Source organism: Ictidomys tridecemlineatus, chromosome 10 (assembly GCF_052094955.1).
Source record: "Ictidomys tridecemlineatus isolate mIctTri1 chromosome 10, mIctTri1.hap1, whole genome shotgun sequence".
NCBI classification, from domain to species: domain Eukaryota; kingdom Metazoa; phylum Chordata; class Mammalia; order Rodentia; family Sciuridae; genus Ictidomys; species Ictidomys tridecemlineatus.
Genome location: NC_135486.1, coordinates 51,814,424 through 51,841,925, shown reverse-complemented (window position 1 = coordinate 51,841,925; position 27,502 = coordinate 51,814,424). Strand labels below are relative to the sequence as shown.

General features: G+C 39.3%; 1 protein-coding gene across 1 annotated transcript in view; it reads left to right on the top strand.

Moving 5' to 3' along the window:
* The first annotated feature begins 12,835 nt into the window (after positions 1-12,835).
* Lin9 (lin-9 DREAM MuvB core complex component) overlaps positions 12,836-27,502 on the top strand; it is a 67,977-nt gene continuing 53,310 nt past the window's right edge. Inside the window, exons 1-4 of the mRNA XM_005326541.3 lie at positions 12,836-13,044; positions 19,052-19,084; positions 21,533-21,627; positions 24,036-24,140. Of these exons, the coding sequence (XP_005326598.1) occupies positions 12,966-13,044; positions 19,052-19,084; positions 21,533-21,627; positions 24,036-24,140 (312 nt within the window). The 5' untranslated portion in view covers positions 12,836-12,965. The remainder of the gene's footprint in view (positions 13,045-19,051; positions 19,085-21,532; positions 21,628-24,035; positions 24,141-27,502) is intronic.

Below are 27,502 nucleotides of genomic sequence, written 5' to 3'. Positions count from 1 at the left end.
CTAGAAGACCCTCTGAGAGTTGTTTGTACAGACTGTACAGACATTTTCTGTCTTTTTCTATTGCTGTGGATTGAACCCAGGATCTCACATATGCTAGGCAAGCACTCTACCACTGAGCTATATCTACAGTGTTACTCTTCTTTTTAGATGATGGAATAACTTATTTGGATGAGTTTGTTAAACATGAGAAAATATTTAGTATGTGCAAGTGTGACTGAATGATTTTTATAAGTGCTGAAAACTTTTCTTGTTATGGTTTAGATATGAAGTGACCCCCAAAACTCATGTGTGAAACAATACAAGAATGTTCAGAGGGAAATGATTCAGTTATGAGAGTTGTATGGATCAAGCAGGTGGTAAATGAAGTAGAGAGGGTGTGGCTGGAGGAGCTAGCCCACTGGGGCATGCCTTTGGGGTTTATATTTTGGCCCTGGTAAGTGGAGCTCTCTCTCCTTCTTGTTGCTATGTTCTGAGCTATTTTCCTCCACCACAATGTTCTACCTCACCTTGGACCCAGAGTTATGGAGTCAGCCAACCATGGACTCACCCTTTGAAACCATGAGCCAAAAATAAACTTTTCCTCCTCTAAATTGTTCTTATCAGTTCTTTTGGTCACAATGTCAAAAAGCTAACTAAAATGTGTCTGTAATAAACAGAATGATTTTTTAAAAAATCAAATCCCAGACTAGATATACTTTAGATCTAGGATTTGATTTTTTTTAATTTAATATCTTCTGAAAGATTCAGGACTTTCATTTAACCTTTAACCTTTCCTACTATAGTAGCTCTAACCCCATGGACCACATGGGAGAGGTTATTCCAGCTCAGGGACCACAGAAATGACCACCAGGTACATGCACAGACCCAGCAGATCGACTATAAGCTTGACTTTGGTAAGGACTCCATTTATTATCTTCTACTCTAAAGGGGATTTATGATGTCTTCTGGTCTGTAACTCTCAGTGTCAACTTAGACCTTGTGTTTTCATCAGCTTTTTCACTGCTGTGACTAAAAGAACCTGACCAGAACAATTGCAGAGGAGGAAAAGTTTATTTGAGGTCTCAGAGTTTCAGAGGTCTTAGTCCATAGAAGGCTGGTTCCATTCCTCAGGGCTGGAGGTGTAGCAAAACATCAAGGCAGAAGAGTATGGTAGAGGGAAGTGGCTCACATGATGATTATGAAGTAGAGAGAGAGGTGTCCACTTGCCAAATACAAATATATACCTCAAAAGCATGCCCCCAGTGAACCTCTTCCTCTAGCCACACCCCGCCTGCCTCCAGTTAATCCCATCACGGAGTAATTCACTGATTAGATTAAGGTTATGACCCAATCATTTTTCCTCCAAACCTTGTATTCTCTCACATGTGAGCTTTTGGGGGGACACTACTTAAACCATAACACTTTGCATTCAATAATTCTTGAAATATTTGGGTTTGTCACTTTCCTCATAAGTGCCTTTGGGGATTGACTAGGAATCATTATAATTATCACTTGTTGCAGTGTTAGAGTCCTTCTTCCTAGTCTGGATATCTCTTTATTTTATTTTTTTTTTAAAGAGAGAGGGAGAGAGAGAGAATTTTTTTAATATTTATTTTTAGTTATCAGAGGACACAACATCTTTGTTTGTATGTGGTGCTGAGGATCGAACTTGGGCCGCACGCATGCCAGGCAAGCGCGCTACCACTTGAGCCACATCCCCAGCCTCCTGGCTATCTCTTTAATCAATGGGTTCCAGATCTGAAAGTTGGCATAAGTCTTGGAATTAAGCAAGGGATCATGACTTTTTTCTGGGGGATTGTCCTCAATCTCCCACTCCTCTAATCTTGCCTTCTTTTGATTATAGAAAAACAACAGACTTATTAGCTGCTTCTATATCTTGCCTCTAGAGATACCATGTTCTATTAACCATTTCCATTTCCACATGTCCCACAGGTCAATTTCCATTGGCTATCCCTCAATCTTGTTGACTTCTATGGTAAAGACATAGCATATCCTCTACCTTCTCTTGTTGAGCATTGTCATCTTGCCTCTCTTATATTCATCAGGGCACCTATCACACTTAGTGAGTCCAGCCTGTGACTGCCTCTCCTACCATCACCCTTGATCTGCAGAAAAGAGTCACCACTGAATTTCCCCTTAATGCTGCTATTCTTTTCACCAGCACAGGCCTGCTGGCTTTATGTCTTCTGGGCCTCCTCAAGGAACACACTCTTGAAGGGGAATCCTATTATTTGTCAGAGAGCAGATTCTGCAGTTTCTTCCAACACAGAGGAAAGATTAGCTCTTAACAGGAAGGGTTAAACACTTCTTTCACTTCTGAGTCTGCAGAGCCAAATCTTTGAGATCTCCCCACAGATGCTTCCTTCTCACGGGTCAGGATCCTATATCTTCTCCACCAGGATTCTGATATTAGCATAGGAAACCTACCTTGACTGCTTATTTAAATGTCTTTAGAGCTCAATGACAATAAGTATTAAGTCCTAAGTTTGCTCCTAAGCTGTGTCCACACTTCGTGGAGGCACTACCAGTCTGCTTGTAAACTACCAAAGAGGCCATAGGCTCTCTGCTTAGTGTTTAGGCTGTTAATTCCTTTTTCCATTATTTCTATACAAGACTTTAGTACAACTTATAATAACCAGCCAACTCCACTGTCCTTTTAAGTAGTTCCTTTCCTGTCTTGAATGCCTGAATCATCTCACCAGCAAAGATCTTCCTCTCCCCTAGAATTTTTCCCAGAACACCATCGTGACATCTTCAACCCCCTCATGGTAAGTATCCTCCAGGTCCCATATTTCACTGGGGATGGGATACACCTTGCCAGCCAGGTAAGGAGTTATCAGTCCCAAATTATCTGCTTTTCCAGACCACTCCTAATACCATGTGTTCCAGATCAGGTTCTTTGAGATGCAGGTACTAGGACAGAATCAAGTGTACAAAATATCTGTTGATTTTGGGAAACAATTTTGAAGAATAAAGAATGGAGAGAGCATGAGTATGTGGGCAGGGGTGGGGAGGAGCCTCAAATCAGAATGTTGGTCTGCAACCAGCAAGAGGAGAGAGAGAGGAAGGGAAGAAAGGACCATTGGCTGGGAGGAGCTTCAGACTACAGTGAAGCTCTGAGGAAATCCTGGCTACGCTGATGGAAGGCTGTGTTAATTACACTTGAGTTACCTTCTGTGTTTACTTGCTGAAAGGACTTGTGACAGTTTTTACTCACAGACCAAGATTTTACCCACAAAGGATACAATATGGTAGTAGCAGATACAATGAAGAGGCTGGAGATTTCAGACACAGGCTTTTTTGGCCTCCCATTGCTAGGTCTTATAGGATGTGCTGTATTTCCACATCTTGAATCATCATGGGCATTCATACCAGGACGTCCAGAGCTGACCATGGTTGAAGCTCTTAGAGTGAGTTGGTTATACAGACATCTTTCAACTCCATGACCAGCTTTAGTCATGGAAATTCTTTAAGTTCCAACAAAGAAATAACTTTTAAATGGTGCCGAAAGGATGCTACATGCAGCCTCTCAAACAATGCACAGATCAATATAGAATATAATTTGACATATTCCATAGTGGTTAGCCAAGGTTCACCATCATGCTCCAGGCAGCTCTGTGGATAAGCATGTAGCCAGTTCAGATCATGCCATGCAGGAGCTCAGAGCAAAGACCCTAGTTGGGTGAAAATGGCCTGGCTCCAGCAGCAATGCCAGGCTCAGTTATTGGCTAGGAGCAGCCTGAGAGGGCATGTCATTAGTGTGAATGCTGTGATAGATCTTAGTGGGCAGCAGTTAAAGACTGTCAGTTAACAGCACTCCTCACAGCTTGTTTTAATCAGCTTTTTTTTTTTTTTTTTTTTGCCGCTACAACTTAAAGACCTGACCAGAACAACTGTAGAGAAGGAAAGTTTATTTGAGGGCTCATGGTTTCAGAGGTCTTAGTCCGTAGAAGGCTGACTTCATTCCTCAGGGCTTGAGGTAAGGCAGAACACAATGGCTGGAGAGTGTGGTGGAGGAAGCAGCTCACATGATGATCAGAAAGCAGAGAGAGAGAGAGGGAGATTCACTCTCCACCCCCATAGCTACTCCCCCCCATTAACCACTTCCTCCAGGGGGTTAATCCACTAATTAGGTTGAGACTCTCACAACCCAGTCATTTCTCCTCTGAACCTTCCTGCATTGTCTCACACGTGAGCTTTTGAGAGACAGACACCTCATATCTAAACCTTAACACAGCTGGAGATAGGAGTGATGTACCTCCATGGCTACCAAAACCCACTTTACAACCAGGTTTTAAAAGTGCCCCCCCCCCACTCTGTGTGTTCCCTGTTTCTCTCTATAGTCTTACTGTAACAGGGAATTAGAGGCTGCTTTTGCTAAAAGCCCTGATGTTCTCTTGGGCCTACAGATGCCCCGTGGGTATTAAAACAGGATAAAAATTTAAAACAGGATAAAAATCTTAGCATCTCTGCCTTCATTTTTATCTGTCTTCTTTCTTACTTTAAACTTTGGGTCAGATTCCTACTCATCTCTGCATGTAATCATATTAATCACTTGAGGAGTGTAATGCAAGGTTTATTAGCCTTAAATATACCCAACCCATCTCTTCCCTCTTCAAAACCAAGGACACTGAAATGAGAAACTAAGATATTTTCAGGACTTGCAGAGAGTGACATTCATCTACCAGTTTTAATAACATTCTATTCCAGACCTCCTGGAGCAGCAACTAGAAGTCTTTAGTCATTGCCCTAAACCTGTAGTCACCTTGAATTCCAGAAACAGAGTGGTGCAGACAGATCACTGTTAGATTGTGTCACTGTGATCAAAGAACAACTTAAAGGTGGATAAATTTATTTGGGGCTCACGGTTTCAGAGATCTTAGTCTGACTGAGACCATTGCTAACTCCGTAGTTCTGGGCCCAGGGTGAGGCAGTACATCATGGAGAAAAAGCTAGTGGAGGGAAGCTGCTTAGTTCATGGCAACAAGGAAGTGGGGGAGGGAAGGAACCAGAGGGAAGATGCATCCCCCAGTGACCTATCTCCTCTAACCATACCCCACCAGCCTACAGTTACTATCCAGTCAGTTCATTCAATCTAGGATGAACTAATTAGGTCTAGCTCTCACGATCCAATCATTTCACCTCTGAATATTCCTGCAGAAACACAGGAGTTTGGGGGAGACACCTCACATAAAAACCATAAAAAAAATCACCACATCATGAGATCATGCCTCTAAGCAGGAACAATTGTCCCATGACAGGAACTGAGGCTTGCCTCCCTAAGCAAGACTATTTCATGGGAACCAAATTGTCCCCTACTGTGATAAGGACTTCTCTGAAGCCCCACCTGGCAGAACCGGAACAGACACAAAGATCAATCAGACCAGGGAGGCTCAGTGGCACACACCTGTAATCCCAGTAGCTCAGGAGGCTGAGGCAGAAGGATCATGACTTCAAAGACAGCCTGAGCAACTTAGCGAGGTCCTAAACAACTCAGCAAGACCCCATCTCTAAATAAAATATTAAAAAGCTGAGGATGTGGCTCAGTGATTTGGCACCTCTGGGTTCAATTCGTGGTACTCATCTCCCCACCCCCAATCAATCAGACTACAGTTTGACCAAGATTGCTTAATTATGCATATCTTTAGCTCTCTGCCCCTATTTATTCTCTATGTAAACTTGAAGTGCATATTAGTGCCCTGAAGACAGAGTCAAGATGCTTGATTTCACCTCATCTTCCCAGTATGGCTATAACAATTCTTGTTCCTTTCTTGCTTTTTCCCTTTACTTTTTCCATTTGGTTTTTGGGTGAGTGGCTGGACCTGATTTGTTAGGACCCCCTGGCCTAGGACTCTGGTAACATTACCTATTGCCATACTTCATCTTAAATACCAAATTCCTGGAATAAAAACTATGCCTTTGTGCATGCCTCTCTGCCATTAATATTTCTTCTTCCATTTCCTCTCCTTAACTTCAACTTATCCCCCAATTTATTTAAGAAATTCTGGACAGTGATTGAGAGTGGTGAATATCTCTCTCTACTTTCCTTCCCATAGAATAATCTCTCATAACTTTAAAAAAAAAACCAGTTTTTTTCAACACAATGCCTTTATTTTTATGTGGTGCTGAGGATCAAACCCGGGTCCCGCCCATGCTCAGGGAGCGCTCTACCGCTGAGCCACAATCCCAGCCCTTTCTTATAACTTTTTATAGTTTGTTACAAAAGATATCTGGCAAAAGAGGTTACTGCTATTCCTTCAAGGAAGTGTTGTTCTTCCTCATCCTGGCTTCATTATGCAAATTGGAAACAAAGAGTCTTCCATAAATAACCTGGGATATACCAGTAAATTTTGCCAAGAACAATGTCTTTAGAAGCAGTATCTTGGAAAAGAGCTAACAATATTTAGTCCATTCTGGGTATAACTTAGAAAAGCAGGACATAAGATAGAGTGGTAGAGGGCTAGTGTTTATGTGCTGGGATGTGAGCCAAGTATTTTACAGAAGTGATCTCATTTAATTCTCACTATAGCCCTAAGAGACAGGTTTAATAATCCCCTCCTCCACTTTAACCAAATGGTCCATTCACCTGGATCTCAGGAGATACAGGTATTTTGATGACCCTCCTAGGACTCATTCTAAACAAGCAGGATCTGTTAGGAATTCAGTTTGCATCTTCCTGTAGCCACTTGGGTCCAACAGGAAAAGCAGTTTCTCTTTCTAGCATATTTGCAGACTAGTAAGATGTTTGGAAGAAAAGTCAGAGTGGAACGGATAGCAGTTTAATGTCAGTCTTTGTTTGCAGCAATCATGTACATCTCCCAGTAGAGTGCCTCTTGGGCTTATTTTCATTAAGTGACTTAGAAAGAGATCTGGTACAAAGTAACTACCAAAGATTTTAGATGGAGACAAATCCTAAAGTCTGTGCTATGGTTTGGATCTTGAATGTTCCTCAATGTCCCATGTGTTAAATGCATGGTTCCCAGGGTGGTGCTATTGGGCAATGCTGAAACCTTTAAGAGGTGGGACCTAGTGGGAGGTTGTTAGGTCACTGGGGATGGATATGGCCTTGAAGGGGGTTGAAAGACCCCAGTCTCCTTTTCATTCTCTTGTTCCTGGCCATGAGATGAAGAGTAGTGTTCTGTCACCTGCTGCCTTACCACAGGCCCAAATCAATGGGGACAATGGACCATAGACTGGAACCTCCAAAATGTGAACCAAAGTAAACCTTTTTCTCTTAATAATTTGATTATGTATTTTTTATAGTAACAGAAAGCTGATTAGCAATCTGAAAATAATATTTTTGGCAACAGTTTTATTGAGATATAATTCACATACCATACAATTCACCAATTTAAAATTTAAAATTCAATGGTTTTAGTATATGTAAAGAGTTGTACGGTTGTGCTGGGGTTGTGGCTCAGAGGTAGAGCGCTCGCCTTGCACATGAGAGGCCCTGGGTTTGATTCTCAGCACCACATAAAAAAATAAAGTAGAGATATTGTGTTCAATCACACTAAAAAGTAAATATTAAAAAAAAAAAAAGAGTTGTACAGGGGCTAGAGTTGTGACTCAGTGATAGAGTACTCGCCTAGCCATGTGTGAAGCCCTGGGTTTGATCCTCAGCACCACATATAAATAAAGGTATTGGGTGCAACTACAACTAAAAAATAAACATTAAAAAAAAATAGTTGTTCAACCATTACCTCAGTTAGTTTTAGAATATTTTTATCACCCTGTGCCTTTTAGTAATCACTCCCCATACCCCACTTCAACCTTACCAGCCCTTGGCAACTGCTAATCCGCTTTCTGTTTTTATGGAATTGTCTATTCTGGACATTTCATATAAATGGAATCATACATTATGTGGTCTTTTGTGACAGGCTTCTTTTATTTAGCATGATGTTTACAAATTTCATTCACACTATAACATTTATCAGTACATTCTTGTTATGGCTGAATAATGTTCCATTGTACAGATATACAACCTTTTTTCAATGGTTGTTTTTATTATCAAAGTCATAAAAAAAATTACTGTAGAAAAGTTATATATACACATACAAAGAAAATAAAAATCACCCAAATCCCACCTTCCTAGTTAGCCACCATTAATATTGGGTATCTTATATTGTTTAGTCTATGCATATATATTTAGTAAATTTATATTTACTGTGTGATATTTGTATAATATGAATTTTTAAAATTGTGATTGCTCTTGTTAGAATGTTGTTAGACTGTTGTTAGAATGTTGTTAGACAGTCATTTCTGAGATCTTCTAGTACCATCCCCAGTGTCCACAGGCACTGGGCATGGTGACAAACACCTATAATCCCAGTGATTTAGGAAACTAAGGCAGAAGGATCATAAGTTCGAGACAAGCCTGGACAATTTAGTGAGACCCTGTCTCACAATAAAAAATTATAAAAGAGCTGGAGTTGTAGCTCAATAGCAGAGCACCCTTGGGTTCAATATCCAGTCCCCCCCACCCCCCAAAACAAACATACACGTATACATAATCTCCTAAAAAATTAATGTCATTATTGTGGGAGTGGATTAGTCAACAAGAAAGTGGGTTCCTGATAGAAGTGTGAATTCAGCCACTTCTCTCTCTCACATGCAACTTCTTTCCTTTATTTTTTCTTTTGAATATATATATATATATATATATATATATATATATATATATTTAGTTGTAGGTGGACACAATGCCTTTATTTTTATTCATTTATTTTTATGTGGTGCTGAGGATGGAACCCAGTGCCTCACCCGTGCTAGGGGAGCACTCTGCCACTGAGCCACAACCCCAGCCCCTCTCTTTCCTTTCTGACTTCTACCATAGGATGATACAGCACCAAAGCCCTTTCTAGATGTGAAACCTTCTATCTTCCAGTTTCTAGCCTCCAGAAACATAAAAAATAAAGCTGTTGTTTATAAATTACCCAGTCTCAGGCATTCTGATTTAGTAGTACAAAACAGACTAAAAGAGTGGTTAAAATAACATAAAATTCAACATTTAATTAATTAATTTAGGTACTGGGGATTGAACCCAGGGGTGCTTTACCACTGAGCTACATCCCAGTCCTTTTCATTTTTTATTTTGAGACAGGGTTGTGATGCATTGCTGAAGCTGGCCTTGAATTTGTGATCCTCTTGGCTCAGCCTTCCAAATCACAGGGACTACAGGCATAAGCCACTGTGTTCATCTTATTATCTAATTTTTTTTCACTCTATCTTCACATTATAGCCTAGGTAGTACAGTGGGTTAATCAGCTTTCCATTACTATAACAATACCTGAGCCAGTTTTAAAAAGCAGATTATTGGGGGAAGGGCCTAAAAATATTGTTTTAATCAGCAACCCTGCTGTTATGTGTACGTAAAAACTACCTCAGCATAAAACCTAGTTTACCTTGGTCTAACAATACTCCAACCATCATGATATTCACAGAATTTCTGCTTCTCTCACACCCCTAGGCTCTTTCATGTTTGTTTCTATTTTATCATTCTTAGAGGGTTGATTTTTCATAACTCCAAATTGATGATGAAAAGCAAGCTGCTAAGGACCCTCAGGTGCTAGGACCAGTGTTTTCATCTTCTTAGCAGATCAGAATGTGTTAGAAGACACAGGAGGGGTTAAATTCATTGTGAAGGGTTACTTTGTCAAATTGAACTTCCACCCTCCTTGTTCCCCCTCCTATTGTTGCTGAAAGCTCCCTCTATGTCCAGGATGCCAATCCAAAAGGGAAAAGAAGGTTTATTGCTTTGCTAGCAAAGGAGAAACACAAGGAACTCCTGTCCCAGAGGCTGTGATCCTGCCCATCAGCAGGAAGAGGGGGCTTTAAAAAGGTGACTCAAAGGCTGCATTTCATAAATTCTCTTGAAGCCAGATTTAAAATTAGGCAGTCAGTGTAGTTAGGTAAATCGGGTCTAATATCGAGTGAAATCTAAAATGGAGGCCATGTTGAGAATGAATTTCCGAAAAAGTTGAGCAACTCTTAAAATGTTAATGAAGTCCCAAGAAAAGCCCTAGGCCCAAAGTCCATCCCAAAGAAATGTTAATGAACAGCCCCAGCAGATTTGAAGATAGCCCATTCCAAAGAAGTGGTTTTTTTTTTTTTTTTGAGAGAGAATTTTTAAAAATATTTTTATTTTTTAGTTTTCGGCGGACACAATATCTTTGTTTGTATGTGGTGCTGAGGATCGAACCAAGGCCGAACGCATGCCAGGCGAGCGCGATACCCTTTGAGCCACATCCCCAGCCCCCCAAAGAAGTGTTAATGAAGTCCCTCCTGCCCAGATTACTTCTTTGGCCCACCTGTGTCCCACCCCTTGGGCCTTCCAACCTACATTCCATCACTGAAAGAACTATAAAAAGGGGAAACAACCACACTTCCACGGATTCCACCTCTTGGGTCCCCTTTTTTTTTAATATATTAAAAAAAAAAAAAAAAAGAGAAGTCTTTTCTCTTTTTTTTTTTTTTTAATATATTTTTTTATAGTTGTAGTTGGACACAATACCTTTATTTTATTTATTTATATGTGGTGCTGAGGCTTGAACCCAGGGCCTTGCATGTACAAGGTGAGTGCTCTACCACTGAGCCATAACCCCAGCCCGGGAGAAGTCTTTTCTGCTGTCCTTTGATAAACTTCTAATTTCTACTCTGACCTTGCCTCGGTGTGCTTCTCTGGTGTTATTCTTCAACATTGGGGAAGCAAGGACTCATCACCAGTCAACAGCGGTAACACTCTGTTGGGAGTTGTAATTCACTTGTTAATTTGGGAGATAGTCATTTCTGAGACCTTCTAGTACCATCCCCAAAGTCTGGATGACTTCATTCCTATGGTAGGTATGTGCTCCAGGACAGATAAATCTGTCTAAAACTGGGAAGAAAGGTAATTCTGTTTCCTCTGGGGTTATGGACCAGAGTGAGATTAGGAAGGAGCAGGGACAGAGGAAGAGAAAAAAAAGACCGTTTTAAAAATAAATTGTAGTGGCAAAGCACTAAGGAATATATCCAAAGCATAAAGTGGACTATTGTTACACTATCCCAGTACTCAGTTATCCATGGCTTCACTAATCAGACTCTCTTCCTCACACCAGAGTGACTCAGCAAGCTCTTTTTTCCCATACTTCCTTGTTTCTTTGAGAGGTGGATTGCATCCCCCAGCAATGTGTCACATTCTACCCAGTGCCAAAGGTAGTAGTGGCTAACTGCTGCGTGCTAGTAGCTATTATAAGGTCTTTACATCTATCAACTCATTTAACCCTCTTATTACCTGCATTTTACAGATGAAAAGTTGAGGGACTCAGAATTAAGTCAAGAAGCAAACTTGTCTGAGATTATACAACTCAACTATCAGCCAGAATCCCAAACAGGCCTCCACACAACTTCTGAATTTCTTCAGCCAGTTGAAGAGACACCTCTCTGCTGTTCTTGGCTTGCCCCAAAAGACTTCCTCCTGCCTGGTTTCCAAACTCTCATCTTGTTCCCCTTCAATCCATTTCTCAAAAGTTTTATTCTAAAACAAATGGAAACACGCCAACCCTGTTATTTAAAATGTGACTTCGTGGGGCTGGGGATGTGGCTCAAGCGGTAGCGCGCTCGCCTGGAGTGCGTGCGGCCCGGGTTGATCCTCAGCACCACATACCAACAAAGATGTTGTGTCCGCCGAGAACTAAAAAATAAATATTAAAAATTCTCTCTCTCTCTCACTCTCTTTAAAAAAATAAAAATAAAAATAAAATAAAATGTGACTTCGTCATTGCTACAATGCTCACAGCAAGTTCAATTTCTTAGCCTCCGCTGGCCTGTTTGCTCTGTTCTCATCTCAATGTATCATCTTTTTAACTTCTTTGATTTTCTGGAATTCATCATGTGGTTTTTTTCAGTTCTTAACTGTCCTACCTCTTATTCTCCATAAATTCCTGGAGAAAAGGCTTGTTACTCAAAAACATTTGTTGAAGAAATTGTAAAAAAAAAAAAAAAAAAACACAAACAGTGGTTTATTACTGGAAAGTGTTACAAACAGGAATTTGTGAAATCTTTTGCTGGACTTCTTTCAATAAGGGATCAATTCTCATCCAGTTTCCTCATTACATTTAGATCAAGGTACTTAATCACCATGTAGTGCCACTGTTAGTTTTAGTATGTATCCCCAGGAAGCCATCAGTTAGTCATTTTGTAGTTCTCTCCCAGTTCCCTGCACGGACCATTGTCAAAAGGATGCACAGGCTGAGCAGAACAGTTCTTAGCTGCCTGCCTAAATGACTAACTTCACGACCTCTCAAGGTCTCTCTTTCCGGGCTGCAAGGGGAGCTCATTTTCCAATCTTCAGGAGCTAGAGTCCCCGGCTCACCAGAGGCCGCCGAGATCCCGAGTCTTGGACCCACACGCTAGGTGGCTGCAGCAGCTAAGCTCGCGGCTGGGGGTGACCGAGGAGCCTGAGAAACGTGGGTCTGGGGAACCGAGAATACTTGACTTCATGGAAAGCTCCGCTGGCGTAACGTGATCAACAACCAAGGGCTCTTCTCCCGTGTGGAGGCCACAGGTGCCCCCTCCCTGCCTCAAGCCTCGGCCCGCCGGGGCCTTACTCCCGTTCCCTTCTCGGAACAAACAGCCTGCAGTTCCCACAGCTGCAGCGCGAGCGGCGAAACGCGCGCCGGGAGCGAGCCCCGGAGAGGACAGGCGGGCGGGCGGCGCGGCCCGGGCGGGACTCTGGAGCTGGCGCTGCGCCCCCCGCGCTCGGGCGCCGGGCCTCTCCGCGCGGCCTCCCTCCCCTCACCCTCCGGCCCGGGGCGGGGGTGAGGGCGGAGGGCGAGGCGCGGCCACCCGGCGCACCCGCTTCCCGGGCAGGCGCAGGCGGAGCCGGGCCCGCCTCAGCCAGCCGCGGCGGGAGCAGCGCGGCGCGGCGCCGCGGGCAGCGAGCTCCGCATTCGAACCTCCCTCGCAAAGACAGTCTCCGCCCCACAATGCACCGCGGCGGGCAGCCTTTGAAAAAGCGGCGCGGCTCGTTCAAGATGGCGGAGCTCGACCAGTTGCCTGACGAGAGTGAGTAGCACCTCAAAGAACCCCCTTCTTCCCGCCGGCCGCCTGCCCCGGGGCTGCACCGGCTGGAATAGGCGGCCGTGCCCTCCGGCGGGTAGGTGGGCTGACTGCCAGCTCCACCGTGGTCCCCTAGTCCTCCTACTCCGGTGTTGCCGCCGCGTCGCCGCCTTTGTTATGGTGTCTGTGTGTTGGTTTCTGGGGTTGTGCGAGCGCCAGGGCCGGAAACCGAAAGCCCGGGAGTCCAGCCTGTGCCGGGCGGAGGCGGTGGCTGCTCCCCTGGCCGGACTCCGGCCCCCGGCGGAGGTGGGGAAAGAGCAGCCCCCGGACGCGGGGGCTGTCTTCGCCTCCTGCACCACTCGCCCGGCGCCGAGAGACGCCCGCCGGGGTTATGTAACTCGCCTGTCCGGGGGCCGGGAGAGGGCTTGGGCTGGGCATTGGGTGGTCACAGCCCCCTCTTCTTGTCCCAGCCTCTGATCTTGACAGCTCCTGCTTCTACAGGCATTGTGATCTTCACTGCTCCCCCCCCCCCAATCGCGTCCACTCCTGGAAGTGTTTCCGTGTCAAGAGGGTTGGCCCCTTCCCCTGGGACCACAGGTGGCTGTGGACCTTTCTGGAGATAATCCAGACTGGACACACAGTGTTCAAGGTAGCCCCCATCCCACAGACTTTCTTCTGTTAGGATGTGTCTTAAGAATCATGGGGGTGTCTTTACACATGGAGATGACCAGCACAGACAGCATACATATACAGTTCTCTGCCTGACACCCACTCCTGGGCATTCCCTCATTTATCCGTGCTTACTTACCCCCGCCTCTTAAGACAGGGATACTCATATTTGTGTGGACTGCGCATCAAAGCTAGAATTGCTTTACCTGGTTATCATATATACATATATAGTTTAAGGATAATGAAACTAAAGTTTGTAATTTTCAGTATTGCATAAATTATACGGAAAGGCAGGTATTGCATTTGAGTTAGTTACAAAAATGGTCCAGAATCCCCACTCACTGAAGTTCGTGTATATGTATCACTTGGAGAGAGTTTTAGTATAACAAAAAGCTTACTCACTATTAAATCTATCTGCACACAAGGCAGACTTTAAAAATGAGAGCTCAAGATATTGCCAATGCTCATTATTTTGTGAGGACATATGTTCTTCATATGTTCTGAAGTTCAAAGTTTAGGTTGCCAAGCTGTGAAAAGTTTATATTCAAAGTGTTTGGGTTTTAAATGTGATCTAGACTAGCACTAAATCCCAAAAGAACTTTGTCAGTAATGGAAATGTTTTCTTTTGCAATGCTTAGTAGGGTGGCCATTAGCCATATGTGGAACACTTTAAATGTGGCTACAGAGGAATGAAATTTTAAATTTTAATTAATCAATTTTAAATAGCTGGTGGCTACTGTATTGGACAGGGCACAACTGTAGACCATCCATGAATTTTATTGTTTCTTTTTTGGAGAATACAGTTGATTGTGATTTAGGTGGGCCTAATAATCATAGTGTGCTTACCATATGAAAAACTTTTTCTTACTGTGGTTCTTTGTAAAGACTTGGAATTTATACAAGGTTCAAGTTCCAGCTACATTCTTAAACTGAATAACTTAATCATTTATATTACTGTGTGACATCCCTTGGTACATTGGTGTGTTGGGCAGGGACATGCATGTTTGTGTGGTATATGCCTTATTTAGTCAGACTATAGCTTTGTTGAAAGCTAGAATTGCTTTACCTGGTTATCATATATACATAAATACTTGACTTACATGGAACCAAATGTAGAGTAGTAGGCATTATTAATTAAAATGGACAGGATCTTGAAAAGGAAAAGTGATTTCAATTTAATACTGGAAATAGCAATTTTTTTTTGGCCAAATTTAGTCTAGGGAGCTAGCTAATATATTAATAGCCATTGTAACATTATCAATAATAAAAGCTATAATTAATAGAGTACTTACCTAGGAACCAGATGCTGTGCAAAATTTATTAATTTAATCTTCATTTGAATTGATGCAAGTATTCGAGGAAACTGAAGCTATCTTTAGCCCAGGTCTTTTCCTTTGAGCTCCTCCTGTTCTTTTTTTTTTTTTTTTTTTTTAAAGAGAATTTATTTATTTATTTTGGTTTTTTTTTTTTTCGGCGGACACAACATCTTTGTTGGTATGTGGTGCTGAGGCTCGAACCTGGGCCGCACGCACGCATGCCAGGCAAGCGCGCTACCGCTTGAGGCACATCCCCAGCCCTCCTCTTGTTCTTGATAATCTCTTGTTGTTTCATATCTCTTGGATACTTCATAGGCCCCTTCAAACTTCACAGGTTCATAATCCCACCCCAGGATATAGATAACTTTCTTTGGTTCTTGTCTTAATGAATGGTTCCACTTTGCATTTAGCTGGCAGAGCAGAAACCTAGAGTTTATCTTTGGCACTTCCCTCTCTTTAATTTCACCTGTTTAAACCTATGCTAAGACTTGGAACTTTTTTAAAAACATATTTATTTTTTATTTGTAGTTGGACACAATACCTTTATTTTAATGTGGTGCTAAGGATTGAACCCAGTGCCTAGGCGAGTGCTCTACCACTGAGCCACCACCCCAAGTCTTGGAACTTTTACGATCTAAATATCTCTCAATTGTGCTTGCTTCTTACCATCACCTAGCCCAAGTTGTCATCATCTCTTTTGTACACTAATTACTTCAGCTTTCCATTAATCTACTCCCTCCCCTCATATACAGGTCAGGGGGGATCCTTTCAAAATGTATGCATGTCATCCTCCTGTTTAAAACCCATTTGTAGCTAGCTATGAGGCTATTTGTGATGTGGCTACTCCCTATCTCTCCAGCTTCACTATGTATCACCCTATCATTCTATCCCTTTGAGTTACATTGAACCTTTCTCATTCTCACCAGGCTGTCTTTTCTGCAGGGCCTTTGCACATGCTATTCTCAACTGGAATACTTTTTCTCCCCTCACTTCCTGTTAACTTCTATTTATCACTTAGATCCCATTTTGAACTTCAGTGAGTTATTTTTCTATCCTCTTGGATGAGGTTATGTTTTTAAATCTTTTGGTACCACTGTGTAACTTCTTAGTGGCAGCTGTCACAGTTGCAGTTTCATGCTTGTTTATGTGATAATTCAGTTAGTAGCCTAACCAGATTAGAGCAGGTACTGTTTCTATTTTTCTTTTTTTTCTTTTTTTTTTTTTTTTGAGAGAGGAGAGAGAGAGAGAGAGAGAATTTTTTTTTTTTAATGTTTTATTGTTTAGTTCTCGGCGGACACAACATCTTTGTTGGTATGTGGTGCTGAGGATCGAACCCGGGCCGCACGCATGTCAGGCGAGCGCGCTACCGCTTGAGCCACATCCCCAGCCCTGTTTCTATTTTTCTTTATACTGCATTCCCAGTTCTATGCATAACACCTGGCTTCCCCTCTGACCTTTTCTCTTATACTCTTTCCTTGTACAATAATTCTTTCCCCCAGCACCCCTCTCCTCTCATATTGTTTTTATATTCTAAGCTGTTTTTTCAGGGCTTTTCCCCTGTTTCTTCTGCCCATACATGCTTTGACTTCCTGTGCTCTAATAGCTAGCTCTTTTCAGATGTTACTACCTCAGAGAAGCCTTCCCTAACTACTCTATATAAAGTAACTTCCCCCACATAAACATCACCCTATTTATTTCCTTAATAACAATTGCCACAAACTATAATTATTATTTATATACTTGTTTATTGAATGTCTCTTTCCACTAAAATATAAACTCCCTGAAAGCAGAAGCTTTGTCTGTCTTGTTCCTTGGGGTAACCTCAGTCACTAAAACAGTTGCTGTTGCTCAGTGGCAGAGCACTTGCTTAGCATGCATGAGGCCCTGGGTTTGATCCCCAGCACCCCAAACAATACAAAACAGTGCTATGGCAAACATTCAGTAAATATTGGTTGAATGAATATCCAGTTAGTGTAGGATTCTAAATCAGATTTACTTGCCTTTAAAATTCATGCTTTTTTTTTTAAATAATTTTTTTAATATTTATTTTTTAATTTTCGGCGGACACAACATCTTTTTTTGTATGTGGTGCTAAGAATCGAACCCGGGTGCACGCATGCCAGGCAAGCCGCTACCGCTTGAGTCACATCCCCAGCCCTAAAATTCATGCTCTTAACTTAAAAAGATTTTATAAATTGATCAAAATAATATTAATAGTAACCACTATGAAAATTAGCCATGTGCTGAGTACACTTTTACATATATATGTTAACTCACTCACTTATTTGCACATGAAGAAACAGCACAGAGAGGTTAAGTAATTTGGGGGAGGTAACATTGCTAAAGTGTCAGAGCCAAGATTCAAACACAACTAGTGTCAACCTAGAACCTGTTATTTTGACTACTAGGCCATACTGCCTCTAAGAAAAGGTTAAAAAAGATGGTAGGTCAGAATCTGTAAGATATGGTTCCTGTGTTCATGGAACAGAAATAGATATCCTTGTGGCTTATACTTCTTCCTTCAGATCCCTGTTCCAACATTACCTTTCAGAACAGCTAATCATGAGCATTTCATATAAAAATAGTCTACCCTTCCCCTACTCCCACACTCACTGGCCCTTTTATCCTGCTGTACTTTTTCCCAGAGTGTTCACCATCACCTGTTGTGTATTTGTTTATCTCCTCTCAGTAGATATGTAAGTTTCAGAAGAACAGGACTGTTTTGCTTTCTGTGGTATCCCTGTTGTCCGGAGCAGAGACTGATGGGCAGTTAGCTCTCAATACATACTCACTGCATGAGTGAATGGTTACTACTTTTTCCTCAAATGAACTGTATTTCTCTTACTAGCTGCAATGATATGGGCACTGTCTACTTTGCTGCTTTTCAGTTGTGTTGTTTTGTTTGAAGTTTTTAGCAAGATTTTATGGCATTCTTCCCCAACTCTTCCTGTCTGTGACTTTACTACCTTTGGTCATTACACTTTAACACATTTTCCATATTGATTCTCCTGCACCTTTCATCTATAGATATTGTCCTTTATTCACACCAAAACCAAAAGCTCAGTTTCTCAAAGTGGGTTACCTCCTCTGAAAAGCTTTATTAATAGTATGGATTCTGCATTATGAGGAGCTTCCTGGTTATTCTAATATACCCTAAAGTTTGTTTTATCTAGTGAATCCCTTCAGGTTTATGCTAGCCCCTTTTGTTTGTTCTGCACTTCTTTTTTAAGTGTCACGCATACCTACATTCTAGACTTTCTAGGGACTTATGGCCTGCTATGACAGTCTCTGAAATCATTTCCATTTTGCTTTTCTACTCCATTACCTCTTCTAATTTTTCCTGAATAAATGTCATTTCAGTTTCTCTTTTCTTTAGCATCAAAGTACACCGTCCTGCCCCTAAGCAGTGCTAGGGATTGAACCCGGGACCTTGTGCATTCTAGGCAAGCACTCTACCAACTGAGCGGTATCTCCAGCCCATCAAAGCATTTTGAGTTAAGATCCAAAATTACTTCTGTCCCTATTCTTCTTTTTCCCTCTCTTTCTACATTTTCCTGTCTGGGAATGGTTTCCAACTCTCACAGCTTTTAACAAGACTCCCAGATGTCTCTCCAATTTTTTCTTACCCTATTTGAGTTCTAGTTTATAGTTGAATTGTATACTAGTTATTTCTTGGATAGATAGAACCCAGGGGCACTTTACCCTTAAACTTTATCCTCAGCCTCCCTCCTTGTTTTTTGTTTGTTTGTTTGGGTTTTGTTTTTTTGTTTGATTTGGTTTGGTTTTTTTGGAGACAGCGTCTCTCTAAGTTTGCCAGGACTGGCCTTGAACTTGTGATCCTCCCAAGTAGCTTGGATTATTGGTGTGTGCACTATGTCTAGCCATCTACTTATTTCTAATTGCACATAGCAGCATCATTTCAAACTCAACATTGCTCAAATGAAATGGATTACTTTTACCCTCAAATCATGTTTTTTCTCACTTTGATTTTTGAAATGATTATTAATTTGTTTTGTTTTTTATTGCAGGCTCTTCAGCAAAAGCCCTTGTCAGTTTAAAAGGTAAGAATTATATTGTTTTGGGGGATGTTTATAACCTAGAAATTTAATTAATAAAATTAATTTTGATACTATTTCTCTTTCCTTCTAAGTTATTATTTATTCTAGCTATTGATTTTTACTGATAACTTGAAATTCATAAGCTTTTAGAACATATAAATTGTCCTGAATTATTAGAAATTAAGAAAAGTTTTTTTCTTAAAATTATTTTAAAAACTCCAAACTACACATTCTAGAAAGATCTTATATAAATTTAAAGCATTTATTAAACCTGTGCTGAGCTGTATGTTTGCATAATGGTTTATCTTTTCTTCTAAGTAATAAAGCAAGTTCCCTGCAATAAAAGAAGAATAGTACTTTTCTCTTAATGAGAAAAAGCTAGATGACATTCCTTGATCTCATTATTTCTTTTGAATAGGTACAGTAAACTAGCCCTCTTAATATGGTTCATTTTAAATTTTATCTCTTGGTTAAGATTCTACTAGGTAAATAAATTGGGAACCAAGCTAAATATTCTCAAAATTTATTAGTCCTTTGTGTCTTTAAAGCTACTGTGTTGTGCTTTGTAGTGATTTATCAAATGAAGACCTTTTTGGACAACTTATCTTCTAGAATACCTTGGTTGGTTTGCCTAAGCAGATCAATTCCATCACTCTTTTTTTTTTTTTTTTTGGTGCTGGGGATTGAACCCAGGACCTCATCACGTACTCTGTCACTGAGTTATATCCCACACCCTCCACCTCTTTTCTTTTGTCCTTCTTAAAATATACATGTAGGATTGAGTGCCCATGCCTGTAATCCCAGTGACTCAGGATACTGAGGCAAGAGGATCGCAAATTTCAAGGCCAGCCTCATGCAATTTAGTAAAACTGTGTCTCAAAATAAAAATAAAAAAGGGATGGGAGTAGAGCTCAGGGTAGAGTGCCCTAGCTTTAGTACCCAGTATCACTCATATACACACATGTGTGCGCACACACACACATACACACACACAAACACACAAATATCTAGATAGATCAGTCAACCTAGGGGGTTAGGATTATAGAGCAATGGTAGAAAACTTTCCTAGTGTGTATGAGGCCCTGGATTCAATCCCTAGTATTGGCCTCCATCCTGCAAAATAGATAGATAGATAGATAGATATCTGAAAAAATATTCTAATCTTTTTCTCCCAATATTAAATCCATTTTTCTTTCTTTTCTTTTTTGGAGACAGGTCTCCCTATCTTGCTCAGACTAACTTTGAACCCCTGGACTCAAAGTATCCTCCCAAGTAGCTGCAGCAATAGGTGTACACTACCATGCCTGGCTATGTTTTATTTATTTTGTATGTGTGTATGTTTTTTTATTTATTTGTTCACAGTACTGGGGATCAAACCTAGGGCCTCATACACACTAGGTAAGCACTGTACCACTGAGTCACACCCCTAGCCCTATTTTGTTTTTAAAAAAGAATCATACAGGGATTGGGGTTGTGGCTCAGTGGTAGAGTGCTAGCCTAGCACGCATGAGGCCCTGGGTTTGATCCTCAGCACCACATAAAAGTAAACAAGTGAAATGGAGATATTGTGTCCAACTACAACTGAAATAAATAGATAAATTTTTTTTTTAAAAAAAGAAGAAGAATTATACAGGGGCTGCGGTTGTAGCCACCTGGGTTCGATCCTCAACACCACATAACAATAAATTTTTAAAAAGGTATTGTTTCCAACTACAACTAAAATAAATTTCTTTTAGAAATTACTGATGAGCAACTAGAAGAGACTAAAAATAATTATCCTATCTATACTCATCCCAGTTTTCTAAGAATCTCTACATATTTAAATATACCTTTCTACAAAAATTAAACTCACTCCCTTTTATTTTTATAATATATTTAATCAATCACTTGTTTGAATTCTTCCTGGTTGTATACAACTCCATAGACCTTTTCTTAAATTAAGAAAAACAGAAACATCACATTAATTTTATTTTCATATATCAAGGGTTCCACATTTATTTATGTGTGGTACTGAGGATCAAAACCAGTACTTCACACATGCTAGGCAAGCACTCTACCACTGAGCCACAAACCCAGCCCCAAGGGTTCCACATACTGAAGCAAAAAAATGTGTGTCCTAAATTAGGAGTTAGAGTTGAAGGAAGAGATAGTTTTGGCAACTGAAGTGGAGGAATTATTAAAAAACAAAAAGAAAGGGGAAAAGATGCTATATGTTTCAGTATAGAAATTCAATACTTTCAAGATGTATCACTTTATCAAATTATTAAGGGAATTGAACAGAAAAATATAGATAAGATTTTTTATTCAAAATAAACTAAAATTATTACTATTGTATTTTTTCCACATGGGTGTATATTTCATATATATTGCTACCATTAAATAGATAGTGCTCATGGTATGAAATCCTTTGAACTAAACTTAAATTTTATTAGTATTAATTATTCATTACAGAGGGAAGCTTATCTAACACATGGAATGAAAAGTACAGTTCTTTACAGAAAACCCCTGTTTGGAAAGGCAGAAATACAGGCCCTGCTGTGGAAATGGTAAGGAATGCGTTTTTCTTAGACTTTAATGATCATAGCTAACTTTTATTGTTGTCCTGTATAAATTCTTATAAGACAGGAAAAAATGTCCAAGGTTTTGTTATAACCACAAGAATTTGAGTCTTTAAGTAAAGGGTGATTGAACAGTATTTGACCTTAGATAAATTATCTGTAGTCAGTGATATCTGGTCATAATTAAGTATTTTAAAAAGAATTGTAGTTTATTTAAATAGGAAAAAAACAAACAAAACCCCAGCAACAGCCAAAAGTCTTATTTTTTTTTTAATTTGTTCTACTTAGTTATACGTGACAGCAGAATGCATTTCAATTCATCATACATAAATGGAGCGCAACATTTCAATTCTCCGGTTGTACACAGTGTAGACATACCATTTGTGCAATCATACGTGTACCTAGGGTAATCATATCCATCTCATACCACCATCTTTCCCACCCTCATAATCCCTCCTTCCCCTCCCCTTCGTCCCTTCCAAAGTTCCTCCATTCTTCCCATGTACCATTCTAATCATAGATCAGCATCCACTAATCAGAGAAAATATTTGGCCTTTAGTTTTTGGGGATGTGGGGGAAAAGGTACACTCATTCATTGCTGGTGGGACTGCAAATGGGTATAACCACTTTGGAAAGCAGTATGGAGATTCCTCAGAAAACTTGGAATGGAACCACCATTTAACCCAGGTATCCCACCCCTTATCTATACTTAAAGGACTTAAAATCAGCATACTATAGTGACATAGCCACACCAATGTTTATAGGAGCTGAATGCACAATAGTTAAACTGTGGAACCAACATAGATGCCTATCAATAGCTGAATGGATAAAGAAACTGTGCTGTAAATTGACGTGAACATACTTTATATACAGAGATACAAAAAATTGTGCTCTATATGTGTAATAAGAATTGTAGTGCATTCCACTGCTGTCGTGTATTTAAAAAAATTTAAAAATCAATTAAAAAAAAGAAACTGCTATATATACACAGTGGAATTTTTATTTTTTTTAAGAGAGAGAGAGAAGGAATTTTAATATTTATTTTTTAGTTTTCGGTGGACACGACATCTTTGTTTGTATGTGTTGCTGAGGATCGAACCCTGGCCGCACGCATGCCAGGCGAGTGCCCTACCGCTTGAGCCGTATCCCAGCCCCCACAGTGGAATATTACTCGGCATTAAAAGAGAATAAAATTTTGGCATTTGCTCGTAAATGAATGGTGTTGGAGAATATTATGCTAAGCAAAAGTCTTACTTTTTAATAGATACATAAAAAGTTTCTTGTGACTCTTGTTCCTGCAGCAAGATATATAAATAAGTGTTAGGTATTAAAATCTTGTCAAGGATTAGTGCATTTGGAGGTGAAAAGTAGAAATGAGCATTAAATTTCATGACTAACAATTTTCAGATCTCTGTCTCTCGCCTGCCCAGTCAGGTAGCTAACAGGTTTTAGGGGTCAATCATCAGACAAGTCTAGAACTTGGATGGACAGCAGCAGTAGCCTGGGTAGTAGCCACAGTGAATGTAGGGAATTTTTTAGTTCCATTGCATCAGTTTCATCATTCTCTTCCTCCTCTCTGCTCATGGTCAGAGAAGGGGGATATGGTAGAAGGAATTTAAATATGGGCTCTGAAGTGTAAAGACACAGTGGGTTTAATTTTAATTTGGTCTGTTGGTTACTGACCAAATTTTGTTAGCTCTGTGTACCCATTTCCCTCACAAATAGGCCTGAAAATCTTTCCTGAGTGGAGGGAAATCTTTTAGAAAAGGATGTGGGTCTTATTTCTGTTGTGTTTATTCATGAAACCTCTAAACCTAAGGTGAACTATAAATTTTGAAAAAAATATTACCCATTAGTATATTATGTACTTTTGCTACTTAATTTTTTTGTTTGTTTTAAAGAATGTTTTCAAGTATCTTGTTTTTTCTTACAAGTGGAAATTCAATTAATAATTTTGACAGCTGATCTAGTATAATATTATATACATTTAGGCATATTATTCTAGAGTCATTTAATGTGTTTGTTCCAGCCCAACTTTATGCAGCAGACATGTAATTCACCCAACTGGTATTAACCAATATAATTTGAACTGGAATTTCCAGAATTTGTTTTCCTATCTTCATCATCTAAGGCTTCCAGACTATTAAGGAGCTTAGGTTTTAGTTTTAGTTTAATCAGAGAAGTATTGCATTTGTGAATACATTGCATAAATATATATTTTTTGTTTTCTAAATCTAAGATTATGTGGCTTTATGTACTTTGTAATACTCATACTTAGTCCTTTCATTACTGTTGATAATCCAGAGTTAGCTGTGTTTTCCAAATATAGGATTATATTTTGGAACAAAAATGAGGAGTATTCTGCTTTTTCATTAAATAAAAAATTTATATCATAGCCTTTTAGAAATTCAAAACGAAGTCGACTCTTTTCTGATGAAGATGACAGACAAATAAATACAAAGTCACCTAAAAGAAACCAGAGGGTTGCAATGGTTCCACAGGTATGTGTATGCTAAATTTTTTTCATGTGAAAGGAAGTAAACAGTTGCTCAATGCAATAAAGTTGATATGTATTCTTTTATATTTGTGTAACAGTTTCATTTCTTTAATTCAGTACTGCTGCTCAGGTCCTATTTTAGTGACCTAGAAAATTTTATGGGTTTTTTGGGTAACTTTAAACCAGTAGAAAGCCAGTCATCATTCTGTAACCATGAAGATAGTTGACATTAAACAAATTTGATTTGGCAGTATCAAATCAGTTTGGAATTTTGCATGGAAATAAGTGGGGGGAAAATGTTTAACTTTATCACCAAGGGAAGTATTTTCTTTATCCAAAAGAAGAAAACATATAACATGAAATTATATTTCCTTTCCTTTTTTATTTTTATTTTTATTTTTTGGAGGTGCTGAGGATCAAACTCAAAGCCTTAGACATTGTCAAGCACTGCACCACTGAACTACACCCAACCTCTCCTTTTATATTTTTTACATTTTTAAAAAACTCATTGGGCAGGTAAGAATCAAAGGAATGAAAATTGGACAAGAAAATATTAACTTTAAGAATAATGTAATTTTTCTCCTATCAAATTTATAACTTGATATAATTATTCCTATTTTTGTTCTTTTAAAAATATTTTTAAATGTCAGTGGACCTTTATTTTTATTTATTGATATGTGGTGCTGAGAATCAAATTCAGTGCCTCACATATGCTAGGCAAGCGCTCTGCCACTAAGCCACAAACCCAGCCTTCATAAAGTATTATAAAGCAAAAATTTTCAATACAATAATAGAAGTGGGTTTCTCATCAAATAAAGACATGCCCGGTAATATGCCCTACCCCCAAACTCTCAACTTTATGATAATTTTAAAAAGTAAAATATGTTCATGTTTTGTAGAATGAAAAAAATGCGTCTTAAACTTTTTTTTTTTTTTTTTTAAGCATCAAGAAAATGTACAGAAACACCTGACATGCAATTTAAAATTTTTATCTCATTGAAAGTAAAATGTTGTGTTTCTTGGCTTGGTAGATGTTGAATACAAGGTCAAATGAATATAAGAAATAGCTAAATAAGAATTCTGTTAGATTTTGGAAGAACCATTATGGAAAGTCTGCATGATTCACACGTACAGAAAACTTTGGTCTTTATGACTCTGAAGCAGCCCTGTCCAAGCTCTATCCACTGCCCTCTCTCCCAGGCACATCACTCCTTCTTGGACTGTTTCTAAAGTTTTTTCTAATTCTGCGCAATACAGAACAGTTATAACATAAGACAAACATGATGTGAGATTTTTTTATATGGGAAAGTTTTATATACTCCTGAGTTTTTCTTTACTAGTCTTTACACCTCTTAATTTTTTCTGTTTTCATTTATGTGGTGTGGCTTATTCTCTTACCCTTCTAGTCCTATTCTCTAAATCTGATGCATTTTGACCATATGTTTGCTTGTTTTGGGGTGCTGGGGATTAAACCCAGGACCTTGCACTGCCAGGCAAGTGCTTTTCCTGTGAGCTACATCTGAGCTTCTCTGTGTGCTTATTTAAAGAACACCATCCAAAATTCAAGAATTATGAAAACCAACTTGTATTGAATACTTACTAAGCATTTCATATGTATTACTTTAATCTTCAACAACCCCATGAGATAGATTACTATTCCATTACTCCTCATTTTGCATATGAAAAAGCAGACATACAGAAGTTAAATATCTTGCTCCAGAACAGAAATCTGGAAAGTGAAGGCTGATACTAACATGGTAGGCAGCCTATCTGCAGAGTCCTGCTTTTTTAAATGAACAGGTTTATTGAGATAATCACATATTAGATAATTCATCTACTTAAAAAATATGCTTTCATGGTTCTTAACATGCACAGTCATCACCACAATTTTAGAATATTTTCATTACCTGCAGAAGACACCTTGTACCAAATAGTAGTCACTCATTTTTCATTTATTGAATAAACCCTCAGAAGTATAGTTGCTACAAGGGTATTTACATTTAAAATTTGGAAGATACTATCAAATAATTATCCATAAAACTTTAATAATTTATATTCCCATTAACAGTTTGAAAATATTTCCTCACACCCAAGAGAAATGTGTTTAACATAATTTTATTATGTGTTACTGGATGTATGTAAATAGATCCAACCAATATCCAACTTAAAAATGTGGGCCGCTAATTCAATAGAAAGAAGTAGCACTTTTTGTGATAAGAATATTTGATGGTAATTTGGTTGTTATGCTATGCATCTCCTGACTTTCAAAATTTTTATTTTTACATTAAAATTTTAATTTTCCAAGTATGAGATCCTGAATTGGATTCTAAAACAGATTACTATTAGTTTTAAAAAAAAAAAGGTGGAATTCAAATAAAATTCTTAATTTAAGACAGTTGTCATAGGAAATATGTAGTAGTATTTAACACATATAGTTTTTTAAAATGTAAATATTTTTCCAATTACACTTTAGCATCATTTTCCTGATATTGTTCCATACATCATTTGTATCTTTTTTTTTCCCCCTACTCAAAAGTTTTTGGGTTTTTTTGAGTCATACACAATGGTGCACACCTATAATCCCAGCTATTCAGAGGCTGCCAGGAGTATCACAAGTTTAAGGCCAACCTGGGCAATTTAGGGAGACCTTGCTTCAAAATAAAAATTAAAAAGGCTGGGGATATTTCTCAGTAGACTGCCCTGGGTTCACAATCTAGTACCACGAAAAAAAAAAATTTTTTTTTTTCTCCGATCTGGCTAATTGATACATAGGCAAACAGAATTCAATATTTTGTTTCTTTTTACCAATGTATAATATTCATTCTTATGCAATACCATAATTTATTTACAAGTTCTCCCATTTGGGAGCATTTAAATGGTTTCTAAGTTTTCACTCTTAAAAACAATGCTGCAGTGAACATCCCAAGCATGTTTGTATAAATTTGCAAGTGTTTTTCTAGGACAGATGCCTAAAATGTGGAATTGCTGGATCATAGGGTATGCACATTTAAAGTTTTTAAAGTAATGCCAAATTATGCTTTCTCCCAACAATATAGCAGAGTCCTTGCTTTCCCAGATGCTGGCCAACTCAGTATATAACCAAACATCCAGATTTTTTGTAATCTGATATGTAGAAATAAACTCTTTTCCCGCTAGCCCTGGGGAATCAACCCAGGGGCACTCTGCCATTGAGCCTCATGGTTGGCTCTTTATACTTTTTATTTTGAGATAGGGTCTCAGGAAATTGCCAATTCTGGCCTCAAACTTGCTATTCTCTTGCCTTAGTCTGGTGAGTAGCTGGGATTACGTGTGTGTGCCTCTGTGCCTTGTTTTTGTTGGCATTTCATCTATAAGTGTGGTTGAGAT